Here is a 17,994-nt window from a genome sequence, read left to right as displayed (position 1 = left end):
TAGCTCTAGACATGCTGAGTTTAAGATATTGTTATAAGATCAAGTTTGAAATACTCAATAGGCAATTGGGATTAATGGGATTAATGTTTAGGGGAGAGACTGGGACTGGGTATAAAGATGTCTGAGTCCTCTTCATAGAAAGGAGTTCAACCCATGGCATGGTAACCTTGATAAGGTTACCAAGAAAGGAAGGAGACAGGGAAGAGGGACTGGGAAAGAACCTTGGAGAAGACCCACAGTTTGGAAGGATGGTATGGATGATGACCAAGAAGAAGTGGTCAGGCAGGAGGCAAACAAGGTCAGGAAAACCCAGAGAGGAGAGAGTACACAAGAGAGGGTGGTCAGCAGGTTGAATTCAGCACAAAGGACAGTGAGGAATAGGACTGAGAAAAGACTTATCTGAACTGGCAATTAGATCACTGATTTGGAGAAAGCAGTGAGGAGGTTGGCAGCCAGATCACAAAGGATTGAGGCATGAGAGCAGCCAAAAACACTACTGTGATTTTGGGTCACATTGAGAGGGCCACAACTTTTAGAAAGAGGAAGGTGAGAGTCCCACTAGACTCTCCCGTTATAAGGCCTCATCTAATATATTCTTGTTCAATTTTGAGCACACTGGATTAAAAAAGACACTGATTAAGCTGGAGAGTGTCCAGAGGTCAACTAAGTAAAAGGCCTTGAGTCCATGTCAGGATAGGACCATAGGAAGGAATTAGGCATGATTAACATGGCGGTGGGGAGGGGCATCCTTAAACTTGCCCCGTTTGGACCCAGAGGACAGAAGAGCAAGAGGTGGAATTCTCAAGCAAGTCACTTTACACTTAATATCAGGAAAAACATCCTAATGATCAGAGCTATCCCCAAATGGAGGAGCTGGGCCTTTCCTCCTTGGAGGTCTTCAAACACACATTGTACCATCTCTTATTGAGGATGCCTTTCATGTATGGGTTGGAAGAGATGGCTGCTGAGGTCCCTTCCAACTCCCTTTCTGTAAAAAAAATTAATAATAATTTCTATCTCTCAGAGCTAGTTAAAAGCAGACTGGACTGCCTTAGGAAGTACAGAGATTCTCCCTCATTGGAGACTTCAAAGGATCCAACATGCTTTGGGGACGTTGTAGAAGGATTGGATTGGACTAGGTGGACTTCAGGTCCTTGCACATTTTGAGATCTGGTAATTCTTCCCAACTTCAAGTACAACCCCTTATTCACTATGCTCTCTAGTAGGCATCAAATTACGCACTGATGGATTTAGGGAATGAACAGGATGGGATTGGAAGAAATATGTGATAATAGAAAAATTCAACAAAGTTCATTTTGGAATGTGTTGATAACATTAAAAGTTGATTGATAATGGACTACCTAAATAGTCTGCAGCATACCAGAACTAATTGTTAATATTTTAATGTTAAATGGTAAAAGATTAATTTAATGTAAAATGTAAGGAGGGCATATTAAACACAAAATATCCTTTTTTCTTGAAAACAGATGCTATGATTAAAACTTCAATTTGGTAGACAAATATTTAGTTTTTAAAAAAATAACTCTGGTTTGGGAAAAATAATTGAAATAATACTTTGAAAGCATTCTACTTGAGATATTTTATTTTTATATCTCCCAATACTGTAATATTACATACTATTATATATATATATATATATATATCATTTCTGTCATGGACTTCTTTGTAATTCTGATGAAGACTATGTTTCTTTCTCATAAGGGTTTCTAAATGCACAAAACAAAATTGATAGGATTACAAAGGAAATGAATTATGTTGCAATGGCAATCAAAATATATTAAAAAAAATCAAGCTCACATCTCAGATGAACAACTCTTATTAGAAAGTGTTCATATTCAACACTTTAATATGTAATTTATTTTTACAAAGCATCCTCTTTAATAAATTGTTTTAAAATAAAGAGCCACTAAATATACTGATGACAGAATCGTATGTTCATTGACCTAGAACTAGTAAGGGATTCAGAGGTGATCTAATCCAACCAGCCCATTTTACAGATGATGAATATCTGTGGATATTCATCAGGTCCAGGTGATATGCCCAAGGTCACACAGATAATAATCATGAGAGGTAGAATTTGAACTCAGGTCTTCTGACCCTAGAGACAGTGTGCCTTCCACTCTGGAAGAATGGAATTAGGAAAGCTAATTTTATAAATTATTACATACACAACCCACCTAACATGATATTAAACAATTTTATGGGGCTCAGTTAGTTATAGGAAATGTTGGTTACAAGATGGGAAACTTTATGACAGCCACTGTTAGTGTCTTTTAAAAATTTCTGCATTTTACTCAGTGCCCTAATATAGGGCTCTGCACACAATTGATACTTTAAATATACATTGAATTGAGTTTTATAAATATGGTGATTTTATAGAAGAGATCAGCTAGATCGTATTAGTGATGGTTCTGAAAAATGACTTTGGCCATGGCAATAATACGCACATCTGGCTGTGTATTTTAAAATACATTTATCAATAAAATAATATTCAACCATTAGTTGAAGATAATGGCTGGTAGATTATAGGAGAAGAGAAAAGGTAGCAATAATTTTTGCAAACCCACCATCTTCTTTCAAGGATGCTTGGGACAATCCATTTCCAGAGCTAATTCCTATGGCATAAATCAATGATTTCACATTAGTCAAAAGATGAAAAATCCATTATTTCCTCAATTTTAATGTACTAAATATTAAGTTTATAAAATGAAAAAAATTTTACTAAAAATCTTCCCCAAGTGGTCATACTGACATACTGAACTTTCAAGTTATTTACTCATTAAGATTGCTTTGCAGAAAATGTTTAATCAGAATTCATGTTTTTCAGACAAATGTTAAACCATCAAAATTGTATTAAATTTAAAAAAAAAATCATACAATGTGAACAAAATAAATGAAGAAATACATGCAAAAAATAAGATTGTTTTGCGAGTTAATTTTCTTCTATTCTACATAGGTTTCTTGGGTTCATACATAATCTTCAGACTTATTTTTGAAAAATAAGATGCACTGCATTCTTTTTTTCTTGCTGTTCAGTCATTTCAGACTCTTCATGATCCCATTTGGGGTTTTCTTGGCAGAGATACTGCAGCAGTTTGCCATTTCCTTCTCCAGCTTATTTTACAGATGAGGTACTGAGGCAAACAGGGTTAAGTGACTTGCCCAGGGTCACACAGCTAGCTACTGTCTGAGACAGGATGTGAACTCAGGAAGATGAGTCTTCCTGACTCCAGGCCAAGCACTCTATCTACTGTACCACCTTGCTGTCTCATATGGACATTCTTTTTTAAATGTTGCGAATAAAAAAAAAAACAACCACAATTCCAAAGGGTCCCTAAATATAAAGTCTCAATCTATTTTTAAAAATCTATAAAAATTGGGTCAATGGTTTCTTTTTTTCTTTTGGAGGGAGAGGGAAGGAAGACTGTGAGGTAGGAAGGAGAATAATAATTATATTGATACTAACAGCTCACATTTGCATGCTGCTTTGAAGTGTGTAAAACACGTTATATACATTCTCATTTGCAGAGGTGGTGAGGGCAAAGGGGGAGGATTGGAAGGAAAAGAAATGGAATGAAGAATGTTTTACTTCTCTTCTGTCCTTCTTTCTGGGTAGTAGTCTAGACCTCTTTATTACCACTTACCCAAGGCTGAGAGACTTGCCTCTGCATGTTTTTCTCGTTTGAAGCAACAAGGAAAACCAATAATTTTGTTTCAGAAGGCAAGAATTACTGAGTAATATTTGTTTGAAATTACAGATAAAATAATAATTTGATCTTTTTCAAATATGTGATTTTTCCTAATGGCAAACCAAAAAAGGCAATACTCTATATGCTTTGTCAACCAAAAACTCAATGAAAAGACCACAGCTCAGCCAGAAAGTTATTTGATGAAAACTAATAATTGAGGATTTGCATCAATAGACTACATAAAATAAGCTACAAATATTATAAGGATGATTTAAGAATTCATTGGAGACAATTCGCCTCACGTCAGATCGGAAGCATCTGAAATAAAACTTTCTTCAAAGAAAGCTGCAATCAAAAGCAATAAGAACAATGGAGGAAAATCCAAAGGGAAAGAACAGTACACCAAAGAGACCAGAAAAAAAAATTCTGAATTTTCTGCTAGTGAGCTTGAAAAAAGGGAAATGTCTGTTTCAAGAAGCAGTCAAGCAAATCATTTTGATGTTAGGTTACTGCACAGATTTGGTGCATTTTAATCAGCAAGGGCATTTAAATTTATGAAAACATTTTGATTTAGAAGCAAAGATCATTGGCAACAGTGACACAAATCAGCACAAATAATAACCAGCTAACCAACATTAGCCCGTTTACTTTTACATATGAAGTTTTACATAGAGGGGAAAAAAGGGAAGCTTGATTATGCTGACCTACAACATATGCGTGACCAGTGTCTTCAACCGATGAGGAGTCTGATTCATGCTTTCTCCTTTCAGGGCTTCTATTTAAACTTGCAACAGACTTTGAACTAAAGCATACGGGAAGGAAGGTAGGAGGAGGAAGAATCAATTAAAAAAACTGGCAAAAATAATAACCAAAATGTCAAAAATAACAGACAAAAATGTATAGATATATACACACGTAATGTGCATGTATCTACATATATATGTATATATATGAAATTCACAAAAAGGAGTTTGGGTAACTTAACAGTGATTCTTACTTATTGAGTTTCCTGAGTTCTGCCACACACTCTGTCTCTGCCCGCAACACCTGCTGAGATGGTTTCCCCACCGGCTCCTCATTGGTTTGCGGTGGGGAGTCAACGTTGTCAATAGCACTTTTTTGATGAGGATAGAGAGAGACCTGACTGAGATCATGGTAGGATTTGCTCATCCCGCTGGGCCTTTCCTCCCAGGATGTTTTTTCACTTCTTTCTTTTGAAATGCCTTGCAGTGGCTGGTACAGTGACAACTCCGAGCAGGACAGTCTCTTCAGAATCTCCGCTTGGACAGACAAAGGCCGAACAGCCAGTTTGTTCAGGGTGCTGCTGGCCAGGCTGCCGGTGCTGATTGCACGCCCCATAGTATATCCTCTAACAGAATCTCCTTGGAAGTTCAGACTCCTAAATGAAGCTCTCTCTACAAGGAAACAGGATGGCTTTACCAGACTGCAGTGGGAAAATAGGTTTACTTGAAGACACCGTAACTGTGATGAAGTAAATGGATGCATGCAGATGATGTTTTTTTTTGGTTGCTAGCTTAAGGATGTGGCTGAACAAGAACAGATTTTAACCATGGGGATGACGGTCCTGGCTTTAATTCCAACCCAACTATTTGGCTTAACTCACCTACATCTCCTTATAGAGCATCTCTCAGTTCCAACACCTACAGGAATTCATATCCCTCAGCCCAGATATCTCCCAAAGAGGGGATGCTTCCTTAATTTGAGATGGCTGAGAATAACATGGTCTATGATTTGGGAAGTTTTCATCCTTCAACTTCAGAAATATTCCGAGTATTTATATAAGCTACTTGGTATTTTCACCAAGGCTTGTGAATTCATGCTTATGTTATTTAATACAGTGCATAAGACGGCAAGAAATTTACGGCAGAGTTTAATTGATTGTGAAGCCTTTAGAATCCATTTTGTGTATCTAAGCTATGAGACTTCTGTTGTCAAATCAAGCATTGATTCCCGAGTCAACTGAACACATAAGAATGTGTTGTAGAAAACTGACTACTACATGGGGTGGCCAGGTAGCACAGCAACTAAGAGCACCTGCTCCAGTGTCAGGATTAACTGGAGATCGAATCCCGGGCTCAGACACTTAGCACCCACCCAGAAACACCTGGCTATGTAACTTTGAGCAAGTTACTTAACCCCGATTGCTTAAAAAAAAAAAAAAAAAGGAAAGAAAACTGACTACTGTATTCCCTTCACAAGAACAACCTTATAGATGTGGACCACTGCTTAGTCTTTTTACATGTACCTAGGGATGATTCAGTAGGCATGTGGGAGAGTTTAGAATCCTAAAACATCAGAATAAAGTAAAAGTAGTCAGGTTTTCTTTGGACAGTATGTCCTCAATATAATTTTTGTTTTAACATATAGAAAAGGGGTCAAGTTCTGATTTCAATTTTTAGATGAAATATCGGGGGAGGGGAGGTAATAAGTCACACATTTCCCTATGAACTTTGAAAAGTTGTAGTTTTGTTAAAATACTGTACCTTTAGGGGCGACTAGGTGGTGCAGTGAGTAGAGCATGGCCCCCGGAGTCAGGAGGACATGGGGTCAAATCCGGCCTCAGACACTTGACATACTTAATAGTCATGTGACTTTGGGCAAGTCACTTAACCCCAATTGCCCTCCAAAAACCAAAGAAAAAAAAAGCAAAAAATACTGTACCTTTGCCTAATCTAATTTTTGCATTTACTATGTTTTAGTGTATTTATAAAAGGTAAACCCAATTTCTGAATTTAAACATTTTATTTGCAATTAAAAAAAGTTTTCAGTCTTGTTAGGATTTCTATTATATCTTCCAAAGTAAGACAGGGAGGCAGTAATTCTGGAGGACGACACAATGGTAAACATATACATGGAAAAGGATATGTTTTGAGGACTGCTTCTACACATAAAAAGGACTTCGATGTCCTCTTTAAACAACAGAAACACAAGTCTGTATTTCTTACAGTCCACATTTCTGCCACACTGATGACTTTGTGGATGGATTCAGATGGGACACTTCCAGCAAAGTGAAATGTCAGACAGTCTCTCGATGTTTTTATTTAACTACATGATCTGGGAATCTCGTTATATCCAAGTTTTCACGAAGGATCCTTTTATTTTAGCATATTAATCTGATGTCTGTCTATAAGACGTGGAGAGAAACTTTTAGGATCCTTTCTAAACATTAGCTAGCCTCATGAAAAAAGCAGCATCGCTGCTATTTAGAATTTGGGGCCATTAAGAGTAATCAATAATCTCTCATGTAAATGAAAATCAAACAACATAAAAGGGAATGGCAGATTTTGCCTTCCGAAGCATCACTGACCTTCATTTCTATTCAAAGGCAGGAAAAAGGTCAGAAGAAAGATTAGTGGCTTCTATCGACCCCTCAAACCTCATGTGGGTTCAGCATGAGGTAGGAAGCTGCATACCACATCTACTAAATTAGATAGTATTTTGGAGCCCATTTTGACATTGAGACATTACATTTCCCTAAAACCTCATTTTGTGGATCAGCTGGAAGGGTTGTAAGTTACATAGGAAGCCTGAAAGTTGATGATAGAAGCTTTTCAACTTCCACCAGCTAGAAGAAACCAAGAGGTATGTCATTTATTATGCAGGGATAAAACCTTCCTGCTCTCATTAAAATCATAAAAGTAAAATAAGATAGCCACTAAATAGTACTTTAAAAAATTCAAAATTTATTTTACAAGATAGATTTCTTTTTTCTATTCTCCAAATGAGGGGCAGAGGCATATATTTAATAACATTTTAGGAAAAAAGAGAACCTTTTGACCTTCCAATTTTATTTCTGTGATTAGTGATCTCTGTATGCCAAAATGTCCTTCAAATATAATGTTCTTACTACATGTCATCTTTCCTGATAGCTTGTCCATATGTAGATTATTTCAGACGATGGGCTTGAGATGGAATTGTGATCTATTTCAACATAATCACAGAAGGAAGTTTATTCCTAACTCCACCCAGCCCTTTTACTATGTCCTCTGGAATGGCCTTTTCCATAGGCAACCAACTTCCCTTCATCTTAAATCTTTTCCTCTCCCACTCTTTCCATCTACTAGCTTTTGCTGAAAGTTGGCTTTCCCCTGATGGCACAGCCTCTCTGGCCATGTTTTCTAGTACTGGCTGCACCTTTACTCATTTCCCTCAGCCCTACTGGTCAAGGAGGGGGAGTCGGAATACTCCCTGTTCTCTATTTCCTCCTTTCCCCATCACTCAGTAATCTCTCTTCCTTTGACTCTCATGCTATTTACATCTACAATCAATCAAAATCCTGGCTGTTGCCTATAGAACCCCAGATAACGCCAACTAACTATAGGTGTCCCTCAGAATTCTATCGTGGCCCTTCTTGTCATCTCCCTCTATACCACTTCACTTGGTCCCATGGATTTAAGTACCATCTCCATGCTGATGGTTCTCAAATCTACCTATTCTACCTCAAACTCTTTGCTAACCTCCAATCTCACATCTCCAATGGCCTTTTGTACTTCCCAAATTTGATGCTTAGTAGACAGCTTAATATCAACATGTCAAAAACGGAACTCATTATCTTTCTTCCTAAACCCTAGCTCCCTCTTATCTTCCTGATTACTGAGGAGGGCAACATCATCTTCCCAGTTCTTCAAGCTCATAACCCAGAAGGCATCCTGAATTCCTCACTTATCTCATATTCAATCTGTGTCTAACGCCTATCAATGGATTGATATCTTTCCAATATCTCTTGAATATGCCTTCTTCTCTCCTCTAACACTGCCACCGCTCCAGTGGAGGTCGCTGATTGATCATAGATTAAGAGTTGGAAGGGACTTTACATGTAATGGAGTCCAAACCTATTCATATGTAGATGAAATGAGGTTAATTGACTTGAACAAGGTCAGATGTGGCGGAGCCAATATTTGCACCCAAACCCTGTGCTCTTTCTGCTCTGGTAATTCCCTGAAATTTTAACACCTTTCTGAAAGTTCTAGGAATCCCCCAAAAGAAAATCAGAACAGATCAAAGTAATTGAATTTTGACTACTGACTACTGACTACAAAAGGCCAGAAATGGATTTATCCATCCTCCAGGTAAATCTATTTGCCCTACTTGCAAGAATCAGCACGTTCTTGGAATCTGACTTGTGGAATTCTGCACAATCAAGCTTTGCTCTATCAGAGGATTACATAATGGTAGATCTAGAACTGAAAGGCACTAGAATTAGGCCACCTATTCTCATTTTAAAAATGGGGACAATGAAGCTGAGTGTTCTTTCCAACATGCCATGATGTCTCTGAGCTAGAACTTTCAATTAAAGACAACTCTTTTCTACTTAACAACCTTCAACCTTTTTTATATGCATGCAACCAGAAGATAAAAATAACTTCCCTTGATGACTATGAAAGTTTTACATTCAATAAAAATAAGATGATTCAAATGATGGAATGGCTTTTATCTTATACAATTACATAATGTTGACCAGAAGAAATTATATCATCTGGTTTTATTTTTCTTTTACCATAAATGTAGGCTAACAGAAGAACTGAGCTAAGGTTCATATTTATAACATGCACATTGCTTCAATAAGACTTATAGCAGGACCCAAACTTTGGTATTATATATATATATATATATATATATATATGCACACACACACACACACACATATATATATATATGCACATATGTATATATATACACTCATATAGTTGTATCACCATATCCATTTTACAGATCAGGAAACTGGCATTTAAGGCAACCATGGGTCAGACTACTGTGACCCACTGCCTCTAGAAGACCCAAGTTATTACGAATAGATTTTTAAAAAACCAATACACTTCTCAAACCTGAAAAAAAGTGTCATACACAGTAAAGGGAGGCAGAGGAGAAATTCACTTAGGCTACTGCTTTCATTGATCTTTAAAAAGTCCATCTTTAGTATGAGTGGGAAACAAAGGAGAACATTATCAAATTGATTCAAAGCAACAATTATTTTTCATAGGCAGTTAAAAAAATCTATGTGGAAAAAAAATCTGTGTGTGTAAAGTTTTTCATGATTTGCTTTAAAAAGTGTTAGAAAGTAGAAACTAGAAAATGAATACAGTTCTCAGCTTCCTCTTAAAGGCAGATTACAGGGACAGAACACAGTATACGTTGTTAGATAAAGATCCCTGGGTTGTTTTTGCTATAAGGTTTTCTTTGATAAAAAGAAAAAAAGTAAGGTTCAATATGGGGAAAGAATGAAAGAAGAAAATAATAAATAGAAAAAAAAGTGTAAGAGAAGAGAGAAATAAGTAAATATGGTATGCTTTTTGCAGATTTCAAAATTTCACAAAACAGCAAAGAGGATGGTGTCCCATCTAAATCAGAAGTTTTATTACTTGTAAACAAGCAGTAAAAATTTACCATCCCATCAATCTCAAGGAGATGATGCTAATGCCTATTCTAACAGTCATAGGTCTATTTTTAAGTAACCGTTTAGTATTTTGTCTACACTAGACAACCTTTGCTTTGACGTTTTACATCTTCTTTGTGCATATAACAAGTTTGTAGGAGAGGAGGCAGTCATAGTATTGCACTGTCCCCCCTCCTCTGCCCCCTGATTTTGTTATAAATAATATCTTAGTCTTAAGATTTTAATTTTGGATTATTTACAATAGGTTATTTGTCCAAGCAGGAAAATGGATAAATATAACAAAACTGATAATTCATTATGCTTTGACAAATACATAATAGTATAACTGCAGTACACATGGAATGTAGAAAGCAGAAAAGGATAAATTTCTAGTATGGTTATCCACCCATATGAGCCTGCAGGCAAAATTCTGACTTTGGGAATGCAGAATAGGGAGAGGAAGGAGATAAAGATTTCTGGCTACTCTTTTAGGGTCTTTGTTTTAATTGACTCAAAATAACCCCAACTTTATAATGTTTCATTTCAAAATATAACCTAGTATATAAGAACTGCACAACTGGATTTTTTTAGGGCTTAATTGCTATTTTCTTATCTTTAAGATAGAAATAATAATACTCATATTTACTTCACAGAATTGTTGTGAGGAAGGGCTTTGTAAACCTTGAATCATTGTAGAAATTTTAGTAATTATGGTTACTTTTTTTTAAAGCAATTGGGGTTAAGTAACTTGCTCAAGGTTACACAGCCAGTTATTTCTGGGTGTGATGCTAAGTATCTGAGCCCGGATTCGATCCCAGGTCATTCCGACTCTGAGGCCGGTGCTCTTACTTGCTGAGCCACCTGGCCGCCCCTAAGCAACTGGGGTTAAGTAACTTGCTCAAGGTTACATGGCCAGGTGTTTCTGGGTGGGTTCTAAGTGTCTGAGCCCGGATTCAATCCCAGGTCATCCTGACTCTGGGGCCGATGCTCCAACACACTGTGCTACCTGGCTACCCCAGATTACTTCTGAACAATATCATTTTTTACTCTGAAAAAATATTCAGATTTTTGGAGCGATTTCCTCTTTCCTAGCTCACTACCTATTTCTGGGAAGTAGAATAGCTACTTTAATAATTTACACTGACATAGATGGGTCTCATGTTATCTTAATCCCAAAAGTCACTCATAAAATTACAGGTCTACCAGTATAGGTCAGATAATATCCACCTACAAAACTGATACAGCATATTAAATTCTGGTCCCAGCAACAAACCAATTCCATTCCTAACATCTGACCCTTGCTTATGCTCCCCACATCTGGAATATCTTCTTCCTTAAAACACATCCAAATCCTAAGCATTCTTCAAGGCTTCACAGAAATTCCCTTGACATAATTCTAATACTTAATGATTTCCTTTCTCTTCTTTATTTTAAAGTTTTTATTGTATAAGACTGTACAATTTAGGTCTCAACTGTATACTATCTTCACACACACACACACACACACACACACACACACACACACACATATATGCCTATACAATTCTAGGTATTTTAGTCATCTCTAAATGGACTATTAAGATTCCCTTGGAGCTAGGTCTCTCTTTCTTTCTCTCCCCTTCTCCCCTCTCTCCCTCTCTCTCTTCCACCCTCTCTCCCTCTCAGAAATACACACATACACACACACAAACAGTCAATGATAATGATACCACACAAGAGACACATCACAAAGACACATTACCACCTAGACAAACTTTTTTGGATTGATCTGAGATACGATCCAATGCTCAAGGTCAGAGAAATATAACAGGAGACAAGAATATAAAGTTAAACTCTTATCACCCTTCTATGATTCACTTTATAAAATTGACTAGGTAAGATTCTACGTACATCAGTTTCCCTACTTCTAATGCGGTCATTTGAAAAAGTCTTCCCCCTAAAAAAACCTATGCATAGATATTATCTTCTAAAATCTTCTAGGGCTTACCAATATCTAAGGCATCTTGGTTACTTTGTCTTGTTCTCATTTGCAGCTGGAATTTGTGCTGGGAAGAACAGAGATGTAGGAGGTATTGACAGACTTTACTATTATTGGTCTGGAATGTATGCTTTATTTCATCTGATGTATTCTGCAGGGTGATTTTCTTTTTCTACAACATGAAACAGAATGATTAATCATGAGGATATTTTGATATTTCAAAGGAATATTAATCTCATAATCTTATAACATGGCATTTAAAGATGATAACATGGTTATTTTTTGGGGGAAGGGGAAAAAGAAGGGTCTGTGATGTTCATTAACTCTTCAGATGGAAGCCCTCCCCTTCCATATGGTGCAGGTCAGCAACTCCTTTGTAATGTACAGATAGCCTTAGTTGCTTGGATCATCAAAGAGGTTAAGTGACTTTCCCATGTGACTGAGGTCACCCTTTCATCTACTATGACACGTCTCTCTTGCATTTTGTCATTTAGAGCTGTTTTTTTGACCACTGTGAACAAATATGGATGATGGGGCTTAACACTTCTAGGGGGGAGGGGCCAAAGCTTTTGTCTAAGGGCTCCAGCAACTATCTAACTTTTAAGAACTGTTCTTATTTCACATTTTGAAGAACGCATGTTTTTAAAAATACTGCTTAAGTTAGCATAACAAACTATGATCCTACATTAGGAATCATTTTAAGTAATAAATTAAATCAATATCGTCTACAATCATCTAAATCAGGATAGGAAGACATTTCATGATGGGTGTCCTGAAGTCTTTTGAAGGAATTTCTCTAACAACATGGAAAATGGTGATCTGAAATTAGTGAAACACCAGGCAAAAGCCCAATTCACTATTGGTGTTGCGGGGTGGTGGGGGGTGGGGGATGGAGAGGTGCTCAGTGACATCTTGGCAACGTTAAAAAGTGGCTCCGCCAGAGGACAGGGTGAGGGGCCAACAGGATCTGCTAGTACACACCCAAAAGATGCAGTGATTAGTAAAACAGTGGAATGTACTCTGCCAAGTTCAGAAAAAGGCCAGCCCCGAGTTCAGATTCTCGCTTACTTTTTAATGCTTTTCCTTTACAAGAGAAATTTCTTACAAAAGAGAGAGTCAAAGTCTTTAACCAGGAATATCATCACCAGGAGATTTACCATGAGAAAACAAGAAAGTGCATCAATGCTGTTAGGTTGTTGACTAGGCTCTGCTCCTTTTTTTTATATGTTCTATATTTTATCATAAGTTTAAAAATTCACCAGGATCTGCCTGGCATGTGATTGTTCAGCCTGAGGACTGGGCTGAACTGTCCCGGGAAGGAGATGCGTGGATGGAGGCTGCAGGTGAGTGGTTGGCAGGGGTTCATGAGTCAAGGACATGGGCTGAGAGAACCATACCGATGCTGTAGCCCTGGGAAATCCAGGGATCTTGGTAGAAAGGGATCATTCTGATTGTCTTCCAAGGCTGAATCTTCTCTGAAAGGCAGCCCTCGGAGCACCTAGCCACCTCATTCTCTGGCAGCTAGGTCCCAGGGGACCTGACTCCTCTTAGGCTTACACACATATCAAACATCACCCAAGGGTGAAACTGCACTAACGGTCTGCAGTCACTCAGCATGACAGACATGTGCAGAAGAACCCAGAGTGGCATTCTTAGGGTCATCTTCAGGTACAATATCAGACTCAAGCAGAATATCCCCATCCTTGACTTGACAGGTGTACAAACACACATTTGGGTCCTGCAGAAACCCACAGGGTAAATAGTGCCCTCATTGTGGAAGCCAGGTGGATCAGGGATAAGTTTCCCATCTGCTGTTTCTTTTTCCTTTTTTTCCTCCTTGGATTTCTTCCCAAATGGCTCTTCACCTAGTGCTGGGCATAGGTCCAGTCCCTTGAATGGACCCCAGAGAGATGAGAAAAACAAGTCAAGGCAGGTTAAGACGTCCTTCAGTCTGGGTCTCCCCACTAGTTCAAGTCTGCAGCTGGGCTAACTTTTTCAGGAGTTATTTTTGTTCTTCTTTTGCTGTGACAAACTCCTTCAGGCAGACAATTGCATCCCAAATACCCACACAAACAACCATGGCTGCCTCAGGTGGCTGGAGGAACTTCAGCCAATATTTCTTGTGCTGGCTTTTCTTTGGGGGCTTCTTCCTCCTGGGCTTGCTTGCTTCCTTGCAGAGTGCACAGGGAAGCAGAGGTAAAGCTGCCTGGGACGTCCATGAGTCAACAGAGAATGAGTCAGTAAACATTCATTAAGTGCCTACCATGCTGAGTGTGGGGGATCCAACAGTCTGGATTCTAAAGATTACACTCTGATTGGGGAAGACTACACATACAGAATCCTGCAGCCAGGGTGGGAAATGATCTGAGGAGGTGTGAGTTACAGATTTGATTTCATCTTGCAAGATGATGAGTTTCTGGAGATCATGAAGGCCAGGAGAACAGCCAGGTGGGAAACGGCCTGGCCAAGATGCCCCTGCCTGGACTCCAGGCATCAGCTCTTCTCCCAGGAGCGGGATGAGAGAACGGTTCATTGGCCCCCAGTTAGGAAGCCTGGGGCGGCTGCCCAGCTGGCTATCGAGTACATTTGTGGGTCCTCTTTTCTGACTTTTCCAGATGGGGAAATCAGGAATGAGGAAAGATATAAAGGCAATCCAGTTAATAAATTAGAAAGAACTGAATGGAGGGAAGGTGCAGAGAGCTGCTTTTTCCAGTGCCTAGTACTCAGTATGCCTAGGACTTGAGTCTGCTATCAATACTGTTATTTTCTGATTGAACATCATTCCAAATTGACAAGAGCTGATTGGAGCAAGAAATCTGAATTCTAAAGTTGTGAATTTCCCTAGTTGAAGTATTCATATTTGCAGTAATGGGGCTGGGGCCTAATACACCTGGTGTATAGCAGGACAACAGCCATCTGGACAGTGTTTGCTGCATATGGGGAAGAAATTCTGGAAACTATAATCATTCTCCTAAGTAAAATCACAGTTGTTTCCACAAAGAAGTAGACCTTGTGTGACCTCAAATTTGTTTCACTTTATTTGTCCATTTTGAGAGAAGCCTCTCAGTAGTCTCTAGCGTTAATGAAATTGTATTTTACACAAATACTACACAAACCCTTGTCCCTGTTGGTGATGACTTTTCTATCTCCCTTGTAGGCAGAGACAGAATTATAAAGAATAACCCATTGACCTGTACATAGGGTCTTAAAGTTTGTAAAGGGTTTTGTATACATTACTTCACTTGGAGTAAAAATGGGTTTAAATTGTCTCAAGAAGGCAAAAGAACTTTAACATGAGCAAGTCCCTTTAAACTCAGGCAAAATTACTTGGGGGAAGTAATGATTTCTGTTTCTGGACATTTGAAAGGACAGGTTGGTCCTAAATCATGAGACTATGACATACTCAGCTGGTGACCAACACCACAACGACTGGGCTATGTTTAGTTTCAGATGAACGCCGCATAGGAAGAAAGCTCACCACATTGTGTGGGCAGGGCCCAAAGTCTTGAATCAGATCAGATCACTTCTAGTCCTAAAGACTTTGGAAAGATAATTCTGGGGAAGCACCTTGAAGGCAGGAATTATTTCATTTTTGTCTTTGCATGATCAACAAGCACTATAGCTAAAACACAAAGTTTGACAGACACCGGGTATTTAATTAACATCTGTTGACTGACTGCTGGAAAACCGAAATCATTGCTCCTAATCACTCTTGGAGGTGGCGGTGATTCCATGATTTTTAAAGGAAATCAATTCCCTTCCTTCCCCTGCTCCCCCTCAAAAAATCCACTCACTGTACACAGAGTAGATTAAATCTTACACAATGAATCCCAAAATGATTAGTTTCAACAGGTTCTTACAAACTTGGCAGTTCTCCAGGGCCTGTCTGAAAATCTGAGGCCAAAGGCAAATGGAAGGCTATTTTCCCATAAGACTCGTTGCTAATGACAGGTTGTATACAACTAGAATTAGGTTTATCTTTGGCAATAAAAAGAACTGAACTTTCTTACCCTTGTCCAATTCGAAATTTACTTCTATGTAGAATCAGAAGGCTAGTCAAAAAATTTTCAATCTTCACTAAATTCTTCCAATAGAAACATTTTTGGACTACAAACTCTGATTTATACAAAATGTTACTGTCAGTTAACCAAACAATCTGATAATTAAGATTTCTGTGATTGATCTCCTAAAGTATTTTCATAGGAAAAAGGAAAACATTCCAATAGCATCAGACCTTAAGCATGAGCAAAGTTCTTAGAGGTCATACAATTATCCTCAACAGCATGGACCTAACTCCACTTTATTCAACAAACAATGATTACGTGTACTACATGCAATAAATTACATTAACACATTTCACTAAAAGTTTCCAATCAACATGGCAAAAACCAAAACCAACCCAAACCCACAAAACTGGAAGCTAAATAGACGTACAGAAAAAGAAATCTTCCTGGTCTCTCTCCAAGGGAAGCGAAGTACCAGGGTCCTGATTCCATTGTGCACCTCAAACACAAGGACGCCTTTGGAGCAAATGCCAAGAAGTATTCCCGTTTGAGACTTCTTTTCTGGGTGGACTCGATGAAAATGAACACCATACTCTGTTAGTCTTTGGCAGACCTATAAAAGAAAGACAATGAATTCTATAGACATAAAAAAGAAATAACTGGAAAAAGAAAATTATAATATGCACAATAGGCCCTAATATAGTAAAGAAAATAAACTAATTAGATCTAACCACAACCCACCTTTCCAACTCCCCATGTCATCTCGCACCCTTAACTCCATCCCTCTCATGTTGGATTTAAGACCTGCCTCTTCCTATCACTATGTCCACCAGGACTTCAGTTCCATAATTAACCAACTTCCTTTTATTTTACACTTCTTCCTCTTGTGTGATTTTCTTCTGTTGGCACCAACAAAGAGACCTGGTACCCCTAGATAATACTACCTCCATGGTCACATTTTCCAGTACCCATCACACTTCTTCTATCTCTTGACTTACAAGTCCCAGAAGAGGAATCAGAATACCTTTTCCTCCCTGCTGCTACTTCAGGTTGCCTCTGCCTTTATTAACAAACAGTTTTAAGGTTTACTCTATCCAAATTTATCAACCAAATCAGACTTATCAGCCCCCAGGTAATTCAAATTTTTGTAGAATTCTGTGCCTGGATTAGTCTTTTCCTCTATACTCAAGGTCCCTCAAACATTATGACTTTCCAGTTCCTCAATCTACTCTAATGACTGACCTCTTCTTGAACTTCACCTCCCCTATCCGCAGGAATCATCACAATCTTGATCCTGCTATTACTCACAAGTATTCTGTTTCTTAGGCTCAAGAACACTTCAATTTAATTACTCAAGTATATTCTTGCCTCTAATACCACTAATCTCCTGTCCCTCTCAGCTGAGGACTCATACTTTAGAAAAAAGTCTAGGGCATTTGCTATGAGCTCACCTTTCTTCCTTTCTCTAATTATTACAGACCCTTGTCAAAATGTTCCCTTCTCTCTTCCTTTAGTCTAGTCTCTGATGGCAGCCCTTGTTCTCTGCAAGGTCTTCCATATGAACCCTTCATACCATCCCTTTTAATTTCTCCAAAAGACTGCCCCTATGATAATCTCTGCTTCTTATAATAATCAAATCTCCCTGGTTCCTTCCTTACTGCCCACAAACATGTCCAAGTCTGGACTCATCCTTAAAAAAAACTTTCATTAGATCCTACCATTCCCTCAAATTTTCATACAATTTCTCTTTGACATTTTTCAACCAAACTCCCTGAAAAAGCTATCCATATTAACTGTGTCCATTTTATTTCCTCCTTTTACTCACTTATCAACCCCTTGTTACTGAGAATCTAACTTCAGAACACAACAAATACTGATCTTAGCAAAATTACCAAAGCCTTCTTGTTT

General features: G+C 38.2%; 1 protein-coding gene and 1 pseudogene across 14 annotated transcripts in view; both read right to left on the bottom strand.

Annotated features, from left to right (window-relative positions):
- The window catches only part of PTPN13 (protein tyrosine phosphatase non-receptor type 13), a 204,622-nt gene that overhangs the window by 62,169 nt on the left and 124,459 nt on the right, over positions 1–17,994 (bottom strand). For 9 of the 14 annotated variants that reach the window (XM_069093304.1, XM_069093313.1, XM_069093268.1 and 6 more), the window contains 5 exons: positions 16,517–16,699; positions 12,092–12,254; positions 4,708–5,125; positions 4,415–4,512; positions 2,589–2,636 (listed from right to left, as the gene is read on the bottom strand). In XM_069093304.1, the coding sequence (XP_068949405.1) occupies positions 2,589–2,636; positions 4,415–4,512; positions 4,708–5,125; positions 12,092–12,254; positions 16,517–16,699 (910 nt within the window). The remainder of the gene's footprint in view (positions 1–2,588; positions 2,637–4,414; positions 4,513–4,707; positions 5,126–12,091; positions 12,255–16,516; positions 16,700–17,994) is intronic. The other 5 variants (XM_069093284.1, XM_069093289.1, XM_069093309.1 and 2 more) reach the window with 3 other exon arrangements.
- LOC138171203 (transforming growth factor beta regulator 1 pseudogene) lies at positions 13,647–16,510 on the bottom strand (annotated as a pseudogene).

This window comes from Petaurus breviceps, unplaced genomic scaffold (assembly GCF_028583685.1).
Source record: "Petaurus breviceps papuanus isolate PSGF00001 unplaced genomic scaffold, PetGlider_PUasm1.0 126, whole genome shotgun sequence".
Classification (NCBI taxonomy): Eukaryota; Metazoa; Chordata; class Mammalia; order Diprotodontia; family Petauridae; genus Petaurus; species Petaurus breviceps.
This window is presented reverse-complemented; position numbering and strand designations above follow the sequence as displayed.